Source organism: Centropristis striata, chromosome 8, assembly GCF_030273125.1.
Source record: "Centropristis striata isolate RG_2023a ecotype Rhode Island chromosome 8, C.striata_1.0, whole genome shotgun sequence".
Lineage (NCBI taxonomy): Eukaryota > Metazoa > Chordata > Actinopteri > Perciformes > Serranidae > Centropristis > Centropristis striata.
In genome coordinates this window covers 38506106-38532836 of record NC_081524.1, presented here as the reverse complement: position 1 = coordinate 38532836, position 26731 = coordinate 38506106, and the positions used below count along the sequence as shown (strand labels likewise).

Below are 26731 nucleotides of genomic sequence, written 5' to 3'. Positions count from 1 at the left end.
TTTAGTTCAGAGTTTTGGTCCGGCCCCTGCAACCTTCGTGGTGTTGGTCATGTGGCCTCTTGGGGACATTAATTGCCCACCCCTGGTCTAGAGTCCTCCTGTGACGCTGCGGACACAATCTCTGTTTCTGTACATCTCCGTGCCGACCGCCGCGCCGCCATGCTATTGTTCACGCCGCTCATTCGGCGGGTACAACTAAATAAATGCTCCAGAGTGTTTGCAGACGTGGCGATGTGCTCCTACAATACAAATCTGCAGAGCCGGAGAGCCGCTTTGTCATTGTTGGAGCAACTGTAACTGTGTTTATATCCACCAGGGAAAAAGCTGGCAGAGTTTATTGGGACTTAAGTGTTTTGGGAGGGATAGAGTGGGTGGACAATTTTGCTGATGGCACTGGTGAAGGCTCTTTTAAACAAGCTGAGTAATTACTAAAAAGCATACTGAAGGCCATTTAAGCTGCATCTGTTGACACCACTGTGACACGCATTTCAAGATTAGGTGTATATTCTTGTGCAGGCTGTGTGTTTGCGTGTTCGTGCAGAGAGAAAACGAACAGATTGTGTATAGGGTTGTTTTGCTTGAATGGCTTATTATGCTGATTTATCACTGTTGAGTCTAATATCCTGGGATATAGTGCGCCTGGAGCCATACAATTAAATCACTACAATGTTGACTTGGAGTGGAGCTTTAGAAACAACAAATATCTTTCAAGTACATGTAGTATGACAATTATGTTTTTCACAGGAAGTGCTTTGGAAAATACTTTTTCGAGCATGTCAGCATTTGCCAACTGCCATTCATTTCCTCCTGTGACTATCTCATTAGCTTCGTGTCAAGACGGATGGCCAAACCATGGCGTGCGTTATTATGCGGCTGCCCTCCATCCCAGGGCGCCTCTCACTTTACCACAGGGGCATGTCGCCATGCTGACTTGTTAATGGGATCAGTCATTGATAACAAGGAGCTAATGAAAATCTAATCAGAAAAGCCCGTCATTGGTTTGTCTTCTTCTCCTTCTCTGAATGTCGCAGACACAAAGCTGCTCTGCTTTCCCTCTGTGAGGAAAAACTTCTCTCTCAGGTCTCATTAGCTGCTATGATTTGCAGTGTCATCCTCCAATAATAAAATATTTATTTATTTATTCACTCATTCATTCATTTTTCCCTACCTTTTTACTGCCTTTAGGGCAGACCTGGGCATTGGGCGGCCAGGTTACCAAGAAATTAGAAATCAATACAACCGCAGTGCTTTTATTTTGAAGGCGATTTCCGTATAAGTTACCCGAGTTACCTCGCTACCTTGGCAAAAACACCGATTGTTTTTTGCATAAAGTTAATAAATTAACAATTAACAAGTTAATAAATTCCTTGGTCACCTTGTGAATCCACCGTAAGAGCTACGAGGTGGGAAAACAATAATAAACATTAGCATTAGCACTAGAGCTAAAAAGCACTTTTACTATAGTTAAGACAACAAATATAGCCACTAATATATATAACAGAATAAAATAAACTTTAACAAACCTTGTGTCCTGTCAGCCACTATAGAAGCCTTTTTCATACTTTATATCAACTTTATATAAATTACTACGCACTCGTTATTATTTACCGTTCGTTTTTACCGTTTCGTTTTTTTACCGTTTCGTTTTTTTACCGTTCTACCGGTTATTTCCTGCACCCGTTTCACACTGGACGGCACCTTTTCAAAATAAAAGCATCACAACATTGTTAAACACCTTGAAAATGAACAAACATGAAAAACAAGCTATATAATACAAAAACATAAATAGGAAGCTTACTAAAGGACATTTATAGTTGTGTTTAAAATAAATGGAATAGTGATATAGTGATTGGAGTATTTACTACTTTTTACTGCTATATTTGATTTACTCCACATTAACAGTCTTATCATAACATGTATTGTTATCAGTAGCAGCTCAAAACCAGATCATTTACTGTATTTTATAAAGCGATTACATTAATATTGAGCAGAATTTAGTTCAGAGTTTTGGTCCGGCCCCTGCAACCTTCGTGGTATTGGTCATGTGGCCCCTTGGGGAAAATTAATTGCCCACCCCTGTTTTAGGGGCTAAAAAGTACCTCAAGACTCTTAAAACACTGAGCAGGTTATCGTTCTATTGCAGCAATGTTAAATTTAGCTTTTCTCTTAGAAGGGGCATACAGGAAATGAATTAATGGAGCCCCATTAATTCGTTCTATTTTATCCTCTTCCTCCTGGGGTGCTGAGAGGTAGGACAAAGAGTAGGTCAAGGCTAAGGCCAAGATAATGTAATAAGCATCCCAGCAGAGAAGGTCAGATGGATCCGTACACAGAGCATTAAACCTATACTCATTCAACAGTTAGAGAAAATTCTGATTTGAAAGTGGCCGCAGTATCATGATGGGGGACAATGTGTTTTCTTTTTTTTTCCATGCCAGTACTGCTCAGGGGAACGGCTAACTGGGATGAAGCCCTCAAGGCCTGGATGCTGCAGTGAAACTAAATGTGCAGGCTTTACAGAGGAATGTGTGAATACCCTGTAGGCGTTAAATGTAGGGCAGCCATGGAAAGCCATATGTGTATTGTCTGGAGCTGTACCGTCGGAGAATTGCACCTGAGCTACACTTGAGCATATGCTCAGCGGTTTATCCAATTAGATATTATGTAAATGTTAATTTATGAATGTGTCCTCAGACACTGGATCTGTATGCCAAATTGTGTAGTTGCAAAGCTAATTAAAGGAATAGCTCACCCCAAAATGTCAAAAATACATATTTTTCCATTATATTTGAGAGAAGGCAGACATCTTTTCGGGTGATATCTCCCAACATTCTGCAACTCACAATAAAACAATCTACACTGTAAAAAAGGTTTGTAGAAATAACAGTAATACACTGTCAAATACATCAGAAATAGGGCATAAAATGAAAAATTGTTTATCACCGTATTAGACACTTTTAATTACCGTAAATCAAAGAATGGCACAAAACGTTTACTTTTTTCTGTCATAAACTGGAAGAAACACACAGTTTTGCTGTAAAATATAACACTTTCATGCGAAATGTATGGAGAAATACCATGATGTGTGAATGAATTACACAATTACCCTAAAAATAACAGGATTGAAGATCAAATTACAGTTTTTGCTGATATTTACATTTAAATTTAGAATAGAAAATCCACTCACTGTAATTTTTACGGTGAAGTTCTGGCAACCACAGCTGCCGGTATTTTTCCGTAAATTAAACAGATTATTTTTTACAGTGTAGATTGAGAAATAGCACTACAGTTAAGAGGAAAATTGTGAAGTTTCTGGGCTGAACTGTCCCTTTTAAACATGCACGGATGCAATTGTCAAAATATTTGGAATAAAATATTTTATTACCTCTTTCCATTAAATTATAGTGACAATGTGATTTATTCTTGACAGATATAATGTTTATATTCTCAAAATGTTATTAATTAATCTCTGATTCTGAAGATTCTGGGCTGAACTGTCCCTTTTAAACATGCACGGATGCAATTTTGTGCCAAAAAATGCTATCAGTATCCTTTATGCCTGAGTAGTCTCGGCGATCCACACATAATGGAGAAAATACCCCATCTATTGATCATGATGGATGGTGATATAAAAAGACCTGTGAACCCATACTGAAGCAGCACTTATCAATATTGTATTTGCTGTTATGGAAGCTCTTGGCTAATTGCGCTACGGGGAGAAAGCATGTCTTTCAGGGCCCTGTGATGCCGATGACTGGCTGATAAAGTGCTGCTGAGTGCTAAAGGGTGAGCTTTATGGATTTGTGAAACACCCTGGAGCCTCAGCTCAGCAGGACCACAACAAGGTCCCAGCCTCTTTCTCCACATGTTCGGAGTGTGTGTTTTCTCAGCTTTCCTGGCCTCCGCTATGTTCCACTAGCTAACCAGCTAGCCGTCCGTCAGCTACACGATCCCAAATGTAAACAGCCAGTGGTGATTCTACACAGGGGCCTCCAGGGGCCACTGCCCCTGTGAAGAAGCCTTTGTCCCCTGCTGTGGCCCCTGTGTCAAATTAATAATAAAAGGATCAAGTAATAACAATGAACAATGGAACAATTCTAACCTTTTTGTTGTTCAAACAATATCTCATTGAACACAAAAGGAACCCAGAATGTGAACATTGTATAATAGTTTAACTCTATGGAGTCTTATCGGGCGATTTTGTCCATTTTTGAATCCTTTTCATGTCTTTACGTGTCTTTGTAAGTCTTTTTGTGTCTTTTTTGGTCATTTGTGTCTTTTTTGTGTCTTTTTTTGGTAATTTTTTTGTCTGTTGTTGTGTCTTTTTTTAGTTATTTTGTGTCTTTTTTGTGTCTGTTTTAGTTATTTTGTGTCTTTTTTTGTCATTTTTATGTCTTCTGTGGTTTTTTTTGTTATTCTGTCTTCTCATTCTGTGTCTTTTTTTGGTCATTTTGTGTCTTTTTCAAGACATTCAAAGATTTTGAAGGCTTAAATATCATCTTTGCCATTTTTTCATGTGCTAATGTGCCCCTCTGATTAAACACTGGCCCCTCCTTGGCCCCCAAAGTAAAACTGGTCTAGAACCGCCACTGTAAACAGCAATATATCAAATTGTTAGCACTTGTCTTAGCGGGGCTGTAAAGGTATTTGCAGGTGATTGCTGCCCTGCAGAACGCAACTGAAGCATTCAACGTGAACATTAAAATGCTTCCTCCATAGTCTTTCCATATCTCAATTACAAACACTTCCCTTTTGATTATCACACAGTTAATTTATGATGCCAGTCTCAATTGGCTAAACACAGTTTATTGCTGGCCCCGGGGGCCCTATAACATGTTCATTCTGCAGAACAGCAGTATGGGCCTGCTCTTTGACCAGACTGCTAATAGTGATGCATGGCTCATTGGTGAGCAACTTTTTTTTTTGCAGACAGAATGGAGCCAAAATGAATCAGGGTCTCTTGGTTATCTAGTTTGTCTGTCTGTGATGAAGGTTATAGTCTGGCCGCATGGTTGATTAGCACCTTGACCAACCTTTAGAGCCACAGGGGACATCTTATTATGGTCATCATGTGTGCACAGTGTCATAGAGCACAATGTGCAACAAAAAGTAGCAAGGAGATGGAAATCAAGTATAAGCTTTGACTTTTTACTCATGACTAATACAAGCACATCATTAGAATAAAAATGGAAAAGTCAATTTCCAGTAGTTCAAGTCAAATAGCCCCAACCAAGTATTGAATGCATATAGATGGAAAGTACTTATATAAATTATATAAATTGGTCTTTTGAGACACAGAATTTTAGGTCTTCATTAAATGTAAGCCATAATCATTATAATTACAAGAAATTAAATAAATTAAGATATGAAATGCTTCATTCTGTGTGTATTGGATCTATTTAATGTGTTATTTCCTTTTTTTAAATCAATTACTGACATACACTACTGGTCAAAAGTTTTAGAACACACCAACTTTTCCAAAATTTAATTGAAAATTATGCAGTTTAATGTCTCAGTGTACTCTGAAATGAATGCACATTTGCAACATTTAAAATTCTTTATTGAGCATGATAGTGTTTTGAAAGTAAAAAAAAGATTCAAAATCACATTTTATGTTGGACTAAAGGACTAAAAAAAGACACAAAATGACAAAAAAGACACCAAAAGACTCAAAATGACTAAAAAAAGACACAAAATTACCCAAAAAAAGACACAAAATGACTTACAAAGACATGAAAAGAATTAAAAAATGGACAAAATAGCCCAAGACTCCATAGAGTTAAGTTGTTAACCCATTTCTTGTTCCCTGAAAAAGGCCTACTTGTATAATTCTGAAATGTACATTATCTTTCAGTTTTGGTTAAGCTTACCTTTTTTTATTTACCTCTGGCAGTTCACCACTTACCTTTGTACCCTTTCAAGCTGTTCATTGGACTTGAACTGCTTGAATTTCAATAAAAAACTAGAAAAATTGGGCTGTTCTAAAACTTTTGACTGGTAGTGTAAATAAACTTTTCTATGATATTCTAATTTCTTATGATGCACCTGTATTAACTTTCATTTTTTATTTTATTTTGTGTGAGATGTGCATTGACCAAATATTACAGATATACACTGTTGTCAAAATATTTGGAATAAAATATTTTATTACCTCTTTCCATTAAATTATTGTGACAATGTGATTTATTCTTGACAGATAGTGTTTATATTCTCAAAGTGTTATTAATTAATCTCTTCCAAAACATATCACAATGAAAATGAAACAACAATTAACAGGATTTTATCTGTGAACAAAATTATTCCAACTATATGAGCAACCACGGTGTTTATGGCCTGTTTTTTGCTGCTGTGGGAGTGCCTCTGCTGCAAAACTAATCACTTCTTGTACCAAACAGCAAACAGCAGTTTCAGTCCCTCAGTGTGTATCTGCTCAGATTTGAAGGGGCTCTTATGAATTTTAAGAGTCCAGAATGCATTAAAAGACAAATGTGCAATTATTCTATTCATTTGCATTTCTGCCAGTTAAAGTTGCTGAACTAATCCCTTTTAATGAGTTACTAATTTCAGTCATATGGTCAAGATCTAGGCCAATATGTGAATTATATTCCTTTTGTGCTTTCCGCTCTGCAGCAGTCACTACCTCTGTGTGTCTGTCTTTCGCCCTTGCCTGCACAGGGAATGTTTTTTGATGATTCTTGTGTCGACTTGGCTTGAAACTTCTGAAAAGTTCCACTTTAGTTTCCTCTATTTCCATTGACCTGCATATTATTTAGTCTCCAGTAGGGCTGGTCAGCGATGCACCATGCCGTGCTGAGAGCAGCAGCACTGCAGTGGGTGATTCTACTGATTGGCACACTTTCAAGCATGGAGAAGGAACTAATCAGTGGGCTCACTTGGTGTTGTATTTGGAAGGTCAGTTTCCTTCAAGTGCTCTTTGAAAGTTTCCACTTGGGAAGTCATGATTTTGAGTTTTTTTAAAAATTCTAAAATTTCAAGGATTTAGTCAACAACTGCAAAAAAGCCAACTTGTATTTTTTGGCCTAAAACAGTGATTTAAGTTGGTAAAACTTGGAAATATAAGTTACTGACATTTAGGGCAATAATGTAAGTTAGCACAACAAAGGAAGCCAGTTGTCTGCTCAAAAACAAGTTGGTGAGTTGTTGTTACTTATATCTTTAAGTTGGGGTTCACAACAAGGGACAATAGTTCTGCTAACTCTTATTTCTTTGTTGTGAAATTCGGTCATTAGTGAAAGCTAGCGGCTAACTGATGCTAGCGGCTAAATGATGCTAGCGGCTAACTGATGCTAACGGCGCTGCTTGTTACAGCTACAAGAGTAGCCATTAGCGTATCAATGCTAACTCAAAATTGTGGTCACAACATTAGCTCACATTTCATAGCGGCGTTACAATCGTGCCAGAGAAATTCAGAGTTGAGCAAACTCAAAAACAAAACTTAAAATATTTAGTTTAATTGTCCAACTTAATATTTTATCGAAGTTTGTTGCCTTGAAATTTTGAGTTCCCAAATCTAACCAAGTTCACTCCTCATGTCTGAACCTAATTAACCCACCCATCGTTCAGCTGGGACTACTACTGTCACCAGGATAAAAAAAGATAGGAAAGATAGGAAAAGACATTAAATGACCAAAAACACCAAAACACATGAACACTTTAACACAGTGGAGACAGAGCTGACTTCCAAAATGATTTGGCGACCCCCAGAAATCATCTCGAGACCCCAATTGGGGTCCCGACCCCAAGGTTGAGAATAGCTGATATAACGCACCTGTCAGTCAAACGCCAAATGACCAAAGTTTTAGTGTCTAAAATCTCCTTGTTCAGCCCAGTATAAAGTAAAGTATTTAGTGTCTGTTACTGCATAAAGAGTGTGTTTTTTCAGAAGTTGTATTTATTGAAGAAAAAACAGACTGGGCCGTACAAAAAGTGTACATCTTCCCTCCTCACTTTTCTCTTGTGTCCACTCATCTGCCCCTCTCCTGGGCAAGTCTGGCAGTTGATCCTGAAGTGCCTGGAGGACAATTCAAAAGGTCAACGCTAGCAGACTGTTGAGAAAATGCACCTTACCCCCCAACCCACCCCACCATCTCTCTCCTTGGAAAGAAGACAACAACACTTGCTGACGTGGCCTCATCTCTCTCAAATGCTGGAAGGCACAGGCTACTTCGACAATAGCACCACTTGTATTTCATTTATTTTCTGCCGGAACATCAGTCCTTAGCTGGCCCCTACTCCCTCTCTCTCTCTGTCTCTCTCCATCTCTACCCTGTCCCCGGAGGCGTGGGTAATAGTCTTCTGGCCCTCTACTTGAGGCGATAAAGACCTGCAGAGAAACCAGTCACAGCTCTTGCTTAGAATGATAAGACACCATAAAAAGAGGAAACTGAGGAAGGGTTGTTAAGAGTGTAGACAAAGGAAAAAAGCTTTGGTAAAAGGTTAAGAGTGCCCCGTGGCGCTGAACAGCCTAATTCAATACTTTCCCTCCTGTCACCTTTTGGTGTTTTCACATTTCCGATTGGAGAACAGTGGAGTCAAAAAATGAGGACACGGGGTATATAGATGGCTCAAAATGCTTTAAATTCCAGATAGGACAGACAGATGAAAAACGATAAGTTGATGAAGTGAATAGTTCTATTATTAACATTTTTTTTTTTAAATGACAGAGTGGATGTCATGTGAAATTGATCTCTGTTCAATGAGAAATACCACAGCCTGAGGGGCAGATAGTTTCAAAGAACAGAAAATGCCAATAACTACTGTACACTGCTTTGAATATTTTAAAGATGCGAGAGAGCCAAGCTGCTTGATGGATGACATAGATGATAATGAAAAATGATATGAATGGGAGAGAAGGTGTATTACAGAGGTGGAGCTGTGAATCATCGAAGGAGCGGGGGGTGAAAATGAGATTAGGTTCCGCACTTCAGGTGGCGTGTCAGCCTCGGGAACTGAGACCCGTCAGTCCTTCACGGCCTGATGTAAAGCTGCTAGCTGCTCTATTGATCCAGCTGCAATGGAGAAGACTCCTCTAGCCGACAGACATGTTCTCACTTGTCTAACATTGTGTGTGTGTGTGTGTGCGAACATGTGATGTGTTTTTAAATGTCACATTTTCATATTGAAAGTTAAAATATGCCATTTATGTTTGATTCATGTCATCTCTTGTAACATCACAGAATGTAACCTTTGTTAAACTCCCTCAAACAGCAATTTACCTATCATAGCGTCACAACCTTAACAAGACATATTAGTATCAGGTCTGTGGAGTTCTGGATATCTTCCGATAGACCGCAAAAAAAGAAAAGTTGGGTGAACTCAAAATTTCAAGGCAACAAACTTCGATAAAATTTTAAGTTGGACAATTAAAGTAAATATTTTAAGTTTTGTTTTTGAGTTTGCTCAACTCTGAATTCAGATTTTTGTCAACTCAACTAAGTTGTACTAACTTATAATTTTACATTGTAATAACTTTTAATCCTTACTTCTGCTAACTTCTGCAATGTGCTGAATTGGCACGATTGTAACGCCGCTATGAAATGTCAGCTAATGTTGCGACCACAATTTTCAGTTAGCATTGATACGCTAATGGCTACTCTTGTAGCTGTAACAAGCAGCGCCGCTAGCATCAGTTAGCCGCTAGCTTTCGCTAATGACCGAATTTCACAACAAAGAAATAAGAGTTATCAGAACTATTGTCCCTTGTTGTGAACCCCAACTTAAAGATATAAGTAACAACAACTCACCAACTTGTTGTTGAGCAGACAACTGGCTTCCTTTGTTGTGCTAACTTACATTATTGCCCTAAATGTCAATAATTTATATTTCCCAGTTTTACCAACTTAAATCACTGTTTTAGGCCAAAAAACACAAGTTAAAAAAAATAGGCAAAGAGGTGGAGCGGGGGTGAGAAGCCCTACCCCCCTTATATAATGCATAACTTTAAGTCTTAGTGTAATAAACAGGTGAGTTATACATGGTCGCCCATAAAGTTGGAGTAAAATATTTTTTACCTCTTTCCATGAAATGGTTGTGACAATGTGATTTATTTTTGACAGATAAAGTGTTTATCTTGTCAAAAACTGTATTAATCAATGTCTTCTAAACATATCACAAAGAAAATCAAACCACAATTAACAGAGGATTGTGTCTGAAAACACAATGATTCCAACTTTATGGGCCACCGTGTATATAATGCTGCCTCTTTAGTCTTAAATGATTTCTTTCATCACTTTTTTAAATGTTTTTTCATGCTGAATAACTTATTTCCAAGAAACTTTTGAGCACATCTTTGGTAAATAGATTTAAAATGGTGCTTTTCCATGATTCTTTGTGGAGAAACTCAGTTTTTACGCATCTGTTAAGTATTGGCTAATTGATTAGTCAGCACAATTATGACTTTTGCTCAATTATGGATTTCTTTAGTTGAGGACATCTATAGTCCAGTGTTACATGGAATTCAACCCCCTCACAGTTGTCATAAATGTTGAAATGAGCTATCGAGACCATACAGTAATAGAGCCTGTCAGATATATCGGTTGACAGATATTATCAGCTGATATTGGCCAATCAAAGACCTATTGGTGTTGCTGTTTATGCTGTCTGATATTCTGATATGTAAAGTATGAACAGCTTTAGTTTTATTCTAATTTCAGCTCAAAAACATTACCACCAAATCGGTTATTTTTTAATTTTCCCCTTCTAAAATCAGTATCTGCATCGGACTCAAAAATCTCATATTGGTCCGGCTCTAAACAGTAACATTTTTTTTTTTTTTTACCAGGCTGTAAAATTGTTCATTTCTGCTGTAAAGTTGGCCTTTTTTAACATGAGGGTTTATGGGAATTGACTCAAGTTGCCCGTCGAGGAACAGTTTGGCAGGTTTTGGCACTTTTCTTCATATTTCGACCCTGAAGTTTTTCATGATTTCTCCACATGTTGATGTTGTATTCTGCCATTGGCTGTGCCTGTCTGCATATCTCCTCCCCTTCTGTTGTCTCTGCTATCTATTTTGCAATGCCAGTGTTTTTTCCACTGCAGCAGAATGAGAATGGGTGCAACCAAACTATTCCCCAGCTCTGACACAGTGCTGTGGAGATCGGCCCGTTTTATTACAAAAGTGACTCTGCACATTAAAGGTTTGTCGTGGTGTCTTTTTGACGTTTCTGAAAACAAAAACAAATCAGCAAAGTGTCTCCTGGAGTTAATTTTAGCTTTATTAAATAACTCGCTGCAGCTAGAAAATCTGCCAGTGAAAAGACGACTGTATATCTAGAGAAAATTGTTGTGCTGCTCTTCTTTTTGAGTATAAGGTCAGCCTCAGATTCCCAGTAGGAACGCTGTCATTGTGTGTCATTGTGATAAGTCGATTAAGTCTGTGTGATGTCTTATTATTGCGCCGTCCCTGTGTGAGATCTTCCATTAGGCAGGGAACTTGTCCACCCTCTCAACGGGTTTCCTTTTATCAAAACCCAACATCTATGTTTTTTTTTTCATAACTCCGGCTTGCCTTGAATTATCTATAAGGTCAGACGAGCAAAAAACACACCAAAGAACAACTTTATTAGTCATTTAGTTTGTACAGTGAAGTGCAGTAAACACATTAGTTTGGTGTTCGGGACAAGGTGTTTATGTCTGTGATTGCCTTCCACTGAGAGCTCTTATTGCTCTGTGAACAATTTCACTACACGATGAGCCAATTTTACATTTGTGAGTCGGTTTTCTCAGAGGGAGACCAAACATCAGGGAAATGACAACACTAATGTGCCTTTCAGGGCAATGGCCAGAGCTCCACTTTATTTATTTGCACTGAAGGTTATTGCGGACAGCGGCAAATAAACAGACAGTTTGGGGACATCAGACCCTCAGAGATTGAGTCTGAAATCCCACATGACCTTCTCAGAACAGAGTACAAGGCAGAATGAAGGCGTCTGGTGAAAAGACGAGCATCAAGGCCAGTGTGCTGAGAGCTGGCCAGTAATGATACAGCAAGCAGCATCAAGGACGCATCTTAAACCCTAACACAGCCATTGATCCCATTAAATTCAGACCTCTGCTCCCTCTCTTGTGGATTTGAGATTACTTGGACTCTGGCCTTGGATGTCAGAAAAAGTTCTGCTGAATGGGGCATCCAGAGAAAAGCTTGCTACAAAAATAAATCTCAAAATTATGTTTTGGCCTTCTGCTTTCATGTTATTTTCCCCCTTTTTTTTTTACCTCCATGTCAACAACTCTGCGTCTTATTTGCACTTTCTCTGTTCGTATTCCACCACTGCTCACCCCGCCCTGTGTTTATCGCCCTCCTGTTCTTTCTTGATCTGCGGTGGCTCGCCACAGATAGTGTCACCTCCAGCCTGTGACCAGGTTGTAGTCCAGCAGCGCTCCTTATGAAAACGAATCAGACACAAAATTACCAAAAAAAGACACAAAATGAGAAGACAGAATAAACAAAAAAAACCCCACAGAAGACATAAAAATGACAAAAAAAGACACAAAATGACCATAAAAAGACACAAAATAACTAAAACAGACACAAAAAGACACATAAATGACACCAATGACAAAAAAGACACAAAATAACAAAAAAAGACACAAAATAACTAAAACAGACACAAAAAGACACATAAATGACACCAATGACAAAAAAGACACAAAATAACAAAAAAAGACACAAAATAAATAAAAAAGACACAAAAAAAGACACAAAATGACCATAAAAAGACACAAAATAACTAGAACAGATACAAAAAGACACATAAATAACACCAATGACAAAAAAGACACAAAATTACCAAAAAAGATACCTCCATGTCAACAACTCTGCGTCTTATTTGCACTTTCTCTGTTCGTATTTCACCACTGCTCACCCCGCCCTGTGTTTATCGCCCTCCTGTTCTCTCTTGATCTGCGGTGGCTCGCCACAGATAGTGTCACCTCCAGCCTGTGACCAGGTTGTAGTCCAGCAGCGCTCCTTATGAATTATGATGTGCTGGATCAGTCCTAATCTTGTTATGGATGTTCTTTTGCCCTTGGGAGGGCCATCAATAGATGGATGGAACTTTATCAGATTTCACAGTGCTTTGGAGTATAATTCATGAAAGGTGCTGCCTGTGTGTGTGTGTGTGTGTGTGTGTGTGGGAGGGGGAGGGGGGGCATACATGGTAGCACTAAACACTGAAGTTTGATCTGATTCGTTTTCTATTATTTTCCGGCATTTACCTTTTAATTAAACTGTAAACAGGATAAGTTATTTGCATGAAAAACAGAAGAGGAAGCTGAGTAAAACAGAAATATGACAATTTAAATTCATGCGAAGCACATACACTGTAAAAAATAATCTGTTAAATTTACGGTAAAATACCAGCAGCTGTGGTTGCCAGAATTTCACCGTAAAAATTACAGCGAGTTGATTTTCTACTGTAAATTTAAATGTAAATATCAGCAAAAACTGTAATTTAGACTGAGTAGTCCCTTTATTTAAAGGTAATTGTGTCCTTGAAACAATATGGTATTTCTCCATTCATTTACATGATTTTTTAAAATATTTTTACAGTAAAACTGTGTGTTTTTCAAAAGTTTTGTTCTATTCTGTGATTTACAGTAATTAAAAGTGTCTATTATGGTGATATGCAATTTTTTTTATTTTAGGCCGTATTTCTCATGCAATTTGACAGCATTTTACTGTAATTTCTACAAACACTTTTTACAGTGTAGCACTAAACACTGAAGTTTGATCTGATTCGTTTCCAATTATTTTCCAGCATTTACCTTTTAATTAAACTGTAAACAGGATAAGTTATTTGCATGAAAAACAGAAGAGGAAGCTGAGTAAAACAGTGACACCAAAAGATAACAAAGGAAAGAAATATGACAATTTAAATTCATGCGAAGCACACAGTGAGAGATGTGATCTGTGTTTTTAAAAGGTTTACTAATACAGCCAAGAGAGCCATCAGATAAAAGATAGTTTGGTTTGGTTATAGCCTGAGATGCCCACATACGTAGGGCTCTGATTAAAAAGGCCACTTGTGGTAATCAGGTAATTTGTTGGAACAGCGGGGACACCTCTATCTAAGGCTGCCCCGAGACTCTTCAGAGTGACATATCTATAATGTACCTGGGAGTGTGACGATGTAGAGTGCTAAAAGTTATCAGTCAAATCTTAAAATCAATTCTAAAACTTGCAGGCAGAAAGGAGGCAGGAGCAGAGGTGGGTGGTTTACTTTGGCCTGAAGCCTTAATACGTTGTACTGCTGTCCAATCAAGAGGAGAGCATGGATGACTTCATGTAATTCCATTAAAAGCGGTTTAATTTGGGCTCCGGTCCACAGCTGGAGGAACAAAGATTCTACTACTTAAGTAACTTGATTTTCAAGACAAAAGGAATTAATATTAATAGCAGTTGTTGGATAATAAATGACCAGATTGTGGTACGAGAAGACGAGAAGTCTGAAATTGTGTGTTTACATGAGGGCAGAAAATAAAAGTGGCCCTATAATGACCCTAGGGCAGGGATGGGCAACTGGAGGCCCGGGGGCCGCATATGGCCCGCACCCTCACTTGAAGTGGCCCTCGGTACAACTACATGCATTTGAGCATGAAATCTTAAAAGTGCTTTGTAGAAATGCACAAAATTACTTCTTGCCATTAATGTTGGTCTGCTGTTCTTGCACTGAAAACAAAATAAGTGGTTATTTTTTATTTGCTTCAAACCTTTTGTATTCCTAGTTATACTGTTAAACATGCATTTGAGCATGAATATGTTAAGTTACTGCACTGTAAACATATTTAAAATTGCAGTTTCATCATATCTGGTTAAATGCACGGTCCTATATGTGGCCCTGTGGTAGTGTCGATGAAAAATTGTGGCCCCCTGCAGCATTTAAGTTGCCCATCCCTGACCTAGGGGAACACCACAAGCAGATGTGGAAAACAGCTGAAAAGCTTGTGCAAGCATTTTAAGAACATGGTCTCACAGGAATCCGTGGAATAGCCACGGAATCACTCAATTTTCCGTGAAACTGACACGGATTTCGCTACAATGCAAGTTAATGACAGTCATATCCCGTGGCTATTCCGTGGCTATTTGTTCCTATTGGTTTGTTCCAAGTCACGTGACTTTCAAGGTTCCGGCGGTCAGAACAAAAAACATGGCGGACAGTTCTCTCATTTTTAGTGTAAAAATCAATATTTTGACTTAGTTTCTGCATAAAAATGGATTTTGATCACATTTCTAGCGAGAAATATATGTTTTATTTTCTAAATATTCACTCAGTGAATGTACATAATCACTTTGTATGTTGGAATAGCCACGGGATATGACTGTCATTAACTTGCATTGTAGCGAAATCCGTGTCAGTTTCACGGAAATTTGATTGATTCCGTGGCTATTTCACGGATTTCTGTGAGACCATGTTGCATCTTAAACCTAATTTAGAGATAATCCTTAGCGCCAAATAATTTTTCTAAAACAGAGTGCTTCACCCAAAGAAAGAGAATAAGAGCACAACGGACATTCCCCTTCACATCAAAGGACATCAAAGGATAGTCAGAGCGGCGACAACCACAAACTAGTTAACCGCAGCAGATTAATGTTCATTCAGTCTCATTCTGTTTTTATGGGTCAACCACATCAAAAGTGGAGATACAGTCAAGCAGAAGCGTCCAGACCAATCAGTGAGCAGGTTTAGAGGACAATGAAGAGCATTAAATCCAGAAAACAAGTTGATTTGCACGCCTCGGAAGCTATACAGGAAATATACAATACAGTATCAAGTTTCACACACATGACATGAAACAAATTCACAATATCTTACAGTTGAGTTCTATGTCTTTGGCCTTAACCAACAGAAAAAGCATTGCTGTTATTGACAAATGCAGTTTCTAATTGAACTGTGAAGAGCCAGTTATACAACAGGGTAATTAAAAACACTGCAAACAAAAGCATGAGTGAACTGACAGCTGAAATGACTTGAGGTTGAAGAACAAAGAGACTGTCAGAAGTTTCCTGCAAGACAAACTTATGAAGACTCGAGTGCTGATGACATTCTGAAGGTTGCAGTCAAAGTGTACAATCATGAACTTCATGATAATTAAGGCTGACAACTTCCAGTTGAGGATACTTTCCAGATAAATCATTCGTAAGTGGAGGAACTGTTTCATTGCTCTGTGCGAGCAAAGCAGCAACAGCAACTTTGACCTCTTCTTTGCTTTAAGGTAACAAGTTCTTCAACTTCTTCTGAAGATGTTATTCAGACCTTTCCAACCTCAAGAGCGAGATTAACTGACTGACCTCAAGGTTAATATTATCTAGCACATCACTGAAGTAGGATCCAGTCTCTCAAATGTGAAAATATGCTGCTTGTATCTGTTTTTTATAATAGAAAGAAAGAAAGAAAGAAAGAAAGATAACAATGTGTTAAAACCAAGAATGCAAGGGCATATTCTCTAGTGAAATTGTCTGTTCAATAATGGTGGTGGAAAAATATAATGAAATTAGGTTTTTTTTTTCCGTATTTCACTAAATGGGGCTAATTGAATTGAATTAAATTATATTTTTAACTTTAACTTTTTTTGTACACGTTGCATTTGACTTAAAAAAAAACTAAAAATGCATTTATGTAGAAAGAAGGTATTAAATTGCTATACATTCTGCATATTGCAAAATGTTTAAAATCACAATAATGGTGATTTCCACCCTACTATTGAATAAATTGAGATAAAAAAACTGAAAACATGCTCTGTAGGAATACATTTGATGAATTATAAGTAAACTCTTCCCAGTGATTTGTTTTTTTTGTATTCATTATTACCCTTTCAAACCCTTGAGATACAAACATTATCTGAAGAAGCATATTTTTTTAGCTCCCAATGCAAAATTACTTTTGCTAAAATGAATAGGCTACTATGGACTATCTCACAGTATATCAGGTTGACTGCACAGAAAGTGTCCAGGACCTCCATTTAATTTGCCACAATGTTTAATTCATGGACATTTTCATTTTCATACATCATATACAGCACCTTATTAATTATATGACTTCACCTATCTTCGATTTGAATCTCAAAAGAGGTCAGAGGGCGACAGAATGACTGCTTCACACGTCCCCACGTGACATTATAGTAACTTGCAAAGTCAACAGAAAGGTGTTAATGATGTCTATATATAAAACAAGGGCCATGCATTCAGGATATAAGCAGCAGTGAGGACAGTACGGCTGCAGCACTTTAGCCCTTTGCTATTATTTTATGAGTCCCTTGTGGGCCCCGGAGGGTGCTGGAGAGGAGACGGATTCTAAAAGATCTAATTAAGCAAAGCGAAATGAGAGTGCAGAGATCCTCAGCCCAGGATAGGACACAAATCAGGGGCTGTTGACAGTGGGCTGCAGGGCAATGGTGCTTTGGCCGTTACTCTAGCCTCCAGATAATGACCCTACTTCTCTGTGCTCCTCAGTTTAACTTTCTTTATAGCTCGGGGTTAAGGGTTGTGAATCTCAATCTCATTATGTAAAACATCACACTGTGAATTTAGGCGTTCTCTCTTATTTGCACTTAAAGAGGTAATTAGTGTTTTCTCAGGAGCTGGGTGGTGCTGCTGGAGGAGCAGATGACTCTATCAGGCACCTTGTTTTGCACTTACTCAATGAAAAAGAGCATAAAAGCTACATTAATGCCTTTGCAGGCGTGGCAGCTGTGGCCAGAGGCTTTTTGTTTTCAGATTGTCTGTCCAGCCGTGATATTCTCCTGATTGCGATGTACACTGTAGAAAAAAAACCTGTTGTTTTTACGGTAAAAAACTGGCAGCTGTGGTTGCCAGAACTTTACCGTAATAAATACAGTGCATTTATTTGTAATAAATGATATTAGCACTGTTGATTTCCCATGTAAGATTGCCATTTTATTCCATATTTTACCGTAAAAAATAAAGGTTTTAATAAAAAGTTTTTCCATCAAAAGAAATACTTTATAAATGCTGCATAATTTATGAAGTATTTTATTTAGTACTTAAATTTATTAAAGATTTTATCATTAAATATTACAGTATATTTTCATGGTGTTTAGTACATTTAACAGTTAGAAAAAGTATTTTTACAAAAAATAAATGGAAAAATGATGGCTTGTGTATATATTACAGTATATTTTTGTGTATTTTACTATCATTTACTGTCGTGGTTTAGCAGTTTCTCAACGTAAAATCTACAGACATTTTTAACAGTGTAGGGATTTCTTCAAAGTTGGGGCAAAAGTCCACTTGGACTCAAGGATGAACTGATTCAATTTTGCTTGGATTTTAATGGTCAAAGAGCACTGTAACTGTAACCTCATGTCCATTTCATCCTCATGATATCTTAGGAGCACCTTGAATGTATTCCTTTAAATCTAAGACTAAATATTTTGGAAGTTCAAAGTCACACAAAATATGTTTTTGGCCATAGCTCAGACAGAATAACCAAAAACACCCCCACAGAAGACATAAAAATGACAAAAAAAGACACAAAATGACCATAAAAAGACACAAAATAACTAAAACAGACACAAAAAGACACATAAGTGACACCAATGACAAAAAAGACACAAAATAACAAAAAAAGACACAAAATGAATAAAAAAGACACAACAACAGACACAAAATTACCAAAAAAAGACACAAAAAGACACAAATGACCAAAAAAGACACAAAATTACTTACAAAGACACGTAGACACATTCAAAAATGGACAAAATAGCCCTATAAGACTCCATAGAGTTAAACTATTATACAATGTAACATTCTGGGTTCATTTTGTGTACAATGAGATGGCGACATATGAGTCTGACATTGATGTAAACGGCAACTTGGCTCGTTGGCGCAACTTGGCCTGAAGAGCCAATAAAAGTTCTGTCATCATAACTTGTCGTACTTGTGTTTTTAAGGTGTTTTAAAATGACAAAAAAAGACACAAAATGACCATAAAAAGACACAAAATAACTAAAACAGACACAAAAAGACACATAAATGACACCAATGACAAAAAAGACACAAAATAACAAAAGAAAAGACACAAAATAAATAAAAAAGACACAACAACAGACACAAAATTACCAAAAAAAGACACAAAAAAGACACAAATGACCAAAAAAGACACAAAATGACTTACAAAGACACGTAAAGACATGAAAAGGATTCAAAAATGGACAAAATAGCCCTATAAGACTCCATAGAGTTAAACTATTATACAACGTACACATTCTGGGTTCATTTTGTGTACAATGAGATATTGTTTGAACAAAAAAAGACACAAAATGACCAAAAAAGTCACAAAATGAGAAGACAGAATAACCAAAAAAAAAACACACAGAAGACATAAAAATTACAAAAAAAGACACAAAATTACCAAAAAATGACTTACAAAGACACTTAAAGACATGAAAAGGTTTAAAAAATGGACAAAATTCTGGGTTCATTTTGTGTACAATGATATGGCGACATATGAGTCTAACATTGATGTAAACGGCAACTTGGCTCGTTGGAGCAACTGAGCCTGAAGAGCCAATAAAAGTTCTGTCCTCATAACTTGTCGTACTTGTGTTTTTAAGGTGTGAAAGAGGAGTGGAGTGTGTGTTTTGGGGATGCTAACCAATTTAGAGGTACACACTGTGTGGGATGTTGAGAAGTCGCTGTTTGGCAATTCAGCATTCACAAGCTATTCCATCTGAGTGGAGAATAAATGTCTTCAGGACACCTGGCGCCAAGGCTGTGACTGTCTGCTCTCTGGGGCTCATTTCTGACTGAGAACAGAAAGACCTTGGAGTACAAAGACAACAGGCTTGATTATGTGAGTACACAGGAAGGTCTCCCAACATTGTTGTGCTAATCACGTTAGCGGGCACAGACTCAAGGCGGGACAGATGCTAGGCAAAGGGCAATAGGGTTATGTTATCCTGATTAGAGGAGGCTTTGGGGGGTTTTGTGAATCTCGTTTCCTACCTCGGCGTCACCTTGCAGAGGGAAAACTGCCATCGGTTCTTTCTCTCGCTCAATCTGTCTGCCTTTTTTCTTCCATCTCTCACTTCTCTGTGTGTTTCTCTCCAGTATTCACTAGCGCCTCAGCCAGCACAGAATGTGTCTTTTTTATTCAACAGGCAAATTTCTTTTCCGGTTATCAACCGCCCACACAACAATGAGTTACGGAAGAATACTTTCATTTTTCTTCCTTGTGGATTCACCCTGCTTAGAGTGGTTAAAAGCAGATTTGTTCCTTTGTGACATGTTTGCCTTGGTTCATATGAGTCTGCTTCACAAAAATCCTTCAGTGGCTCACAAACAAACCTCCACCAGTTATCTGTTAAACCTTGAAACACTTTCACATTATATAGACTGCTGTAAGTAATCTGTTCTCTTTTGTAGTCATTTGGGATACATTTTTACATATTTCCCTTCTTCTGAATTTCATCGTAGTTATTTCTATCCTTTAGTAATTGATTTACATGGTGTTAGGTTAGCTGAATGACTTAATAATCACTTTAAAATGAGTGTCTTTTGCCCTTCTTGATATGTAATTTCCTGTAATTTCCCAGCTTGGGATAAATAAAGTATATCTATCTATCTATCTAAATCTTACTACATGATACACACAGTGTACACTGGTAGTATATTACGTCTCCTTCAATGGGTCGTTTCAAAACCAAAAAAACAACAGTAAATAAAGCAAATTGCTTAAAAAAAGTGGCATCTCTTTCTGTCACATTTTCTGTCCAATAGACCAGTAGTTCTCAACCTTTTTGAGTTGCGACCCCCAATTTAACATGTATGTTGTCCACGACCCCCGCTCACTGAACAGAATCTCACACGCACAGTTCAGATCACCCAAAAAAGAAACAAAATGACCAAAAAAAGACACAAAAAGACTAAAAAAAGACACAAAATGACAAAAAAAAGACACAAAATAAACAAAAACACACAAAATGACAAAAAAAGACACAAAGTGATCAAAAATAGACACAAAATGACCAAGAAAGAAACAAAATGACCCAAAAAGACACAAAATGACAAAAAAGACACAAAATTAACAAAAAAAATTACGAAAAATGACAAAAAAGGCACAAATTGACCACAAAATGATTTAAAAAAGGCACAAAATGACCAAAAAAAAGGACACAAAATGACCAAAAAAACCCACAAAATGACTAAAAAAAGACACAAAATGAGCAAAAAAGGCACAAAATGACCACAAAAATTACAAAAAAAAGACACAAATTATCAACCGCCCACACAACAATGAGTTACGGAAGAATACTTTCATTTTTCTTCCTTGTGGATTCACCCTGCTTAGAGTGGTTAAAAGCAGATTTGTTCCTTTGTGACATGTTTGCCTTGGTTCATATGAGTCTGCTTCACAAAAATCCTTCACAAACAAACCTCCACCAGTTATCTGTTAAACCTTGAAACACTTTCACATTATATAGACTGCTGTAAGTAATCTGTTCTCTTTTGTAGTCATTTGGGATACATCTTTACATATTTCCCTTCTTCTGAATTGCATCATAGTTATTTTTATCCTTTAGTAATAGATTTACATGATTTGGGTTGGTGTTAGGTTAGCTGAATGACTTAATAGTCACTTTAAAATTAGTGTCTTCTGCCCTTCTTGATATGTAATTTCCTGTAATTTCCCAGCTTGGGATAAATAAAGTATAGCTATCTAAATCTTACTACATGATACACACAGTGTACACTGGTAAGACACAAAAAGACTAAAAAAAGACACAAAATGACCAAAAAAAGACACAAAATAAACAAAAACACACAAAATGACAAAAAAAGACACAAAGTGATCAAAAATAGACACAAAATGACCAAAAAAAGACACAAAATTACCAAGAAAGACACAAAATGACCCAAAAAAGACACAAAATGACAAAAAAGACACAAAATTAACAACAAAAAAAATACAAAAAATGACAAAAAAGGCACAAATTGACCACAAAATGATTTAAAAAAGGCACAAAATGACAAAAAAAGGACACAAAATGACAAAAAAAACCCACAAAATGACTATAAAAAGACACAAAATGATCAAAAAAGGCACAAAATGACCACAAAATTATTTAAAAAAGACACAAAATGACCAAAAAAAGACACAAAATAACAAAAAAAAGACACAAATTATCAACCGCCTACACAACAATGAGTTATGGAAGAATACTTTCATTTTTCTTCCTTGTGGATTCACCCTGCTTAGAGTGGTTAAAAGCAGATTTGTTCCTTTGTGACATGTTTGCCTTGGTTCATATGAGTCTGCTTCACAAAAATCCTTCAGTGGCTCACAAACAAACCTCCACCAGTTATCTGTTAAACCTTGAAACACTTTCACATTATATAGACTGCTGTAAGTAATCTGTTCTCTTTTGTAGTCATTTGGGATACATTTTTACATATTCCCCTTGTTCTGAATTTCATCATAGTTATTTCTATCCTTTAATAATTGATTTACATAGTGTTAGGTTAGCCGGATGACTTAATAATCACTTTAAAATTAGTGTCTTCTGCCCTTCTTGATATGTAAATCTTGTGTACACTGGTAGTATATTACGTCTCCTTCAATGGTCGTTTCAAAACCAAAAAAACAACACTAAATAAATAGTAAAATACCATAAATATCTTTAGAAAACAGAAAACCCATGAATAAAAACCACACCGACTAAAAAATTATTAAACGCCTGTGGGAAGACGGGCATTGCAGATGCAGTGCAAATGTCTGTTTGGCTGCTTTCAATTTCCAATTTAAAATGCTTTGACACCGCAGGCATTTTAGTAGCTTGTTAACTTTTTAAAATGCATGTTTCACTGCCACAACTAGTGGATGACGTCTGTTTCTGACGCATGTATGACAGCTGGTGTAGAGGGAACACAGTGATTTGTTTTAAGGATGACATAGCTTCCAGTTGACACAAAGTTAAATTGGCTTCAGCTTCATCCTGACTTTATAACCTTCTGAACACGAGTCGTTCCCTGAAGCAACAGGAAACGGGCAACAAGTATGAGAATGTAAACAGATGGCAGAACCTGTAGTGGTGACCCCTAAAGTTGTAATACTATAAATAACTATAAGAAATGACCAAAAAAAAGACACAAAATGACCAAAAAAAAGACACAAAATGACAAAGAAAGACACAAAACTTGCTTGAAAAAAGTGGCATCTCTTTCTGTCACATTTTCTGTCCAATAGACCAGTAGTTCTCAACCTTTTTGAGTCGCGACCCCTAATTTAACATGTTGTCCACGACCCCCGCTCATTGAACACAATCTCACACGCACAGTTCAGATCACCCAAAAAAGACACAAAATGACTAAAAAAAGACACAAAATGACCAAAAAAAGACACAAAATGACCAAACAATACTCAAAATAACCAAAAAACACACAAATGACTAAAAAAAGACACAAAGTGATCAAAAATAGACACAAAATGACCAAAAAAAGACACAAAATGACCAAAAAAAAGACACAAAATGACCAAGAAAGACACAAAATGACCAAACAATACACAAAATAACCAAAAAACACACAAATGACCAAAAAAACGACACAAAATGACCAAAAAAAAGACACAAAATGACCAAAAAAAAGACACAAAATGACAAAAAAAAGACACAAAATGACCAAAAAAAGACACAAAATGACCAAGAAAGACACAAAATGACCAAAAAATACACAAAATAACCAAAAAACACACAAATGACTAAAAAAAGACACAAAGTGATCAAAAATAGACACAAAATGACCAAAAAAAGACACAAAATGACCAAGAAAGACACAAAATGACCAAAAAAAGACACAAAATGACCAAAAAAAGACACAAAATGACCAAGAAAGACACAAAATGACCAAAAAAAAAAAGAAAGACACAAAATGACCCAAAAAAGACATAAAATGACCAAGAAAGACACAAATTACTAAAAAAAGACACAAAGTGATCAAAAATAGACACAAAATGACCAAGAAAGACACAAAATGACCAAAAAAAGACACAAAAAGACAAAAAAAAAAGACACAAAATGACCAAGAAAGACACAAAATGACCAAAAAAAGACACAAAATGACAAAAAAGACATAACGTTAACAATAATAATTCTGTAATTTCCCAGCTTGGGATAAATAAAGTATATCTATCTATCTATAACATGCATTTCTTCTGCTCCTTCCAGGGTCCTATATGTTGGTGAATTCCTCCCAGCATGCCGTGGGTCACCGTGCTCAGCTGAACCTGCAGACGCTGAGTGAAAACGACACGCACTGCGTCCAGTTCAGCTACTTCCTGTACAGCCGCGATGGCCACAGTCCCGGGGCCCTGAGGGCGTACGTACGAGTCAACGGCGGTCCGGTGGGCAGCCCGGTGTGGAACACTTCAGGGTCTCACGCCAAGCAGTGGCACCAGGTGGAGCTGGCTGTCAGCACATTCTGGCCCAACGAATACCAGGTACACACTCAAAAAACACTTTCAGCTCGGGATTCATTACGTGACGGCGTAAATGGTTTATCTTAGATGTCATGATGTGTTAATGCAGGGGTGTCAAACCTGGTCTCACAGAAATCTGTGAAATAGCCACGGATTTCGCTTAACTCAAAATCCGTGGAATAGCCACAGAATCGCTCAAATTTCCGTGAAACTGACACGGATTTCGCTACAATGCAAGTTAATGACAGTCATATCCCGTGGCTATTCCATGGATATTTGTTCCTATTGGTTTGTTCCAAGTCACGTGACTTTCAAGGTCCCGGCGGTCAGAACAAAAAACATGGCGGACAGTTCTCTCATTTTTAGTGAAAAAATCAATATTTTGACTTAGTTTCTGCATAAAAATGGATTTTGATCACATTTCTAGCGAGAAATATATGTTTTATTTTCTAAATATTCACGCAGTGAATGTACATAATCACTTTGTATGTTGGAATAGCCACGGGATATGACTGTCATTAACTTGCATTGTAGCGAAATCCGTGTCAGTTTCACGGAAATTTGAGCAATTCCGTGGCTATTTCACGGATTTCTGTGAGATCATGTTGCTTATTATTGTACTATAAAAGCTGACCTGCCGGTATTATACGGCGCATTTACAGCTAATACTACAAATCCCACAATGCCCTGCTGTTGTTTTGGCGCGTCAATCAGGACAGGACCCAGAAACGCTCCTCTGTGACAGTCGTCATAGCAACCTCAAGCTAGAGCTGTCTCCCAGCTACCCCTTCCCAAAAATGGCGAAAAGAAAGGCAGAATTTATTAACCTGTTGAAAAAGTTTATTTTGATATTTAAATCAGAAGGATGCAAATAGAAAAGAGGCATACGATTTTTATTTATTTTTTATTTAATAAATTAATGACATTGATGTGTTTTTTATTTTAAATTTGATTTAGCATGTCTGCACTATTTAGTTATATATTGTATGTTTATAAGCGTTGCTGGTTCCATATAAAGAGGAGCGTTTCTGGGTCCTGTCCTGATTGACGCGCCCAAACAACAGCAGGGCATTGTGGGATTTGTAGTATTAGCGGTAAATGCGCCGTATAATACCGACGGGTCAGCTTTTATAGTACAATAATAAGATAATAATTTGGTATTGCCTCGCGGGCCAAATAAAATCACACTGCGGGCCAAATTTGGCCCGCGGGCCAGAGTTTGACACCCCTGTGTTAATGGAACGAGATGCTCCTCTGACATGAGGAGCTGATCAGCGGAGAGAGGTTTCATTTTGGTGATTAAGATCTGCAGACCCATGGACCGACATCTTGTTCAGCTGAAGAACGGTACATAGTAAGGCTCTGTTGATCACCACTCATTTTAGCCTCGAGGTGAATCTGGTGTTAATTACTTGCATTTGCAATTTAATTAGCATTGATTCCCTTGTGAATGTAGCCAACGTTAGTGCTCCAGGGCTCTAACTGGGTCTCTGGTGGGCATGCTTGGTAGAGATTTCCCCCTCTGAGGCCTGTGTACTGTGTACTGTGTGTGTGTGTGTGTGTACTGTGCATTCAACCGTCTCCAACAATTTGCACGGCGTTTCGTTGCCTACTTATAGTCGACTGACACTGACTGGCATCTAGTGTTGGTGCTGTGGTCTGTAGATGGCACAGTCAGGTGAACACGGGGGATATCCATCTATTAATCCAATTTCTTTTTTCTGCAAACTCTGCGGAGCTGTCAAAAAGCAATTAAGTTGACTAGTGTGCATTTTATCAAGAACTGTCAATCCCCCCCGACTTAATTAAATTCCATTCGGCTCTGCGAGATCTGACCTTCACTATGTAAAAGATAGTCCTCTGTATAAACAGGGGGGTAGATGTAGGCTGACACTGTTCCACCAACATCACATAATCTGAAAATAATAAAACTATCAGACTTCCAGTGTACTGCACGTACACAAACACAAACATCTTTGAGGAAGTTTTGCTGATTTGGCCCGTGCACAAGGATATACAAAAAGTCTTGCAAGCTTTATTTTCATTAGAGAGAAATATTATTATAAAATGAAGAAGTATTGATTAATCTTTTGAACGCTTAGGCACTTTGACCACAGTAACATTGAGTTTATTTAGTTTTATTAAAAAAAGATCCCAGAAGTCTTTTACACTTGAGCTGTTTGGTCCGCCTGAAACAGAGTTCTGGGTTGAATTTGTGTCGAAGTTTTAGAATCAACACCAGGCAAGGTAGTAGCAGGAAAAATGTCTTTTGAGGC

The 26731-nt window shown here is 37.5% G+C and overlaps 2 protein-coding genes across 3 annotated transcripts in view; one reads left to right on the top strand and one right to left on the bottom strand.

Moving 5' to 3' along the window:
* The window catches only part of LOC131975753 (trypsin-3), a 641927-nt gene that overhangs the window by 258188 nt on the left and 357008 nt on the right, over positions 1 to 26731 (bottom strand). The window lies entirely within an intron of this gene.
* Positions 1 to 26731, top strand: part of ptprub (protein tyrosine phosphatase receptor type Ub) — a 297634-nt gene that overhangs the window by 112504 nt on the left and 158399 nt on the right. For both annotated transcript variants that reach the window (XM_059338459.1, XM_059338458.1), the window contains exon 3: positions 24205 to 24476. In XM_059338459.1, the coding sequence (XP_059194442.1) occupies positions 24205 to 24476 (272 nt within the window). The remainder of the gene's footprint in view (positions 1 to 24204; positions 24477 to 26731) is intronic.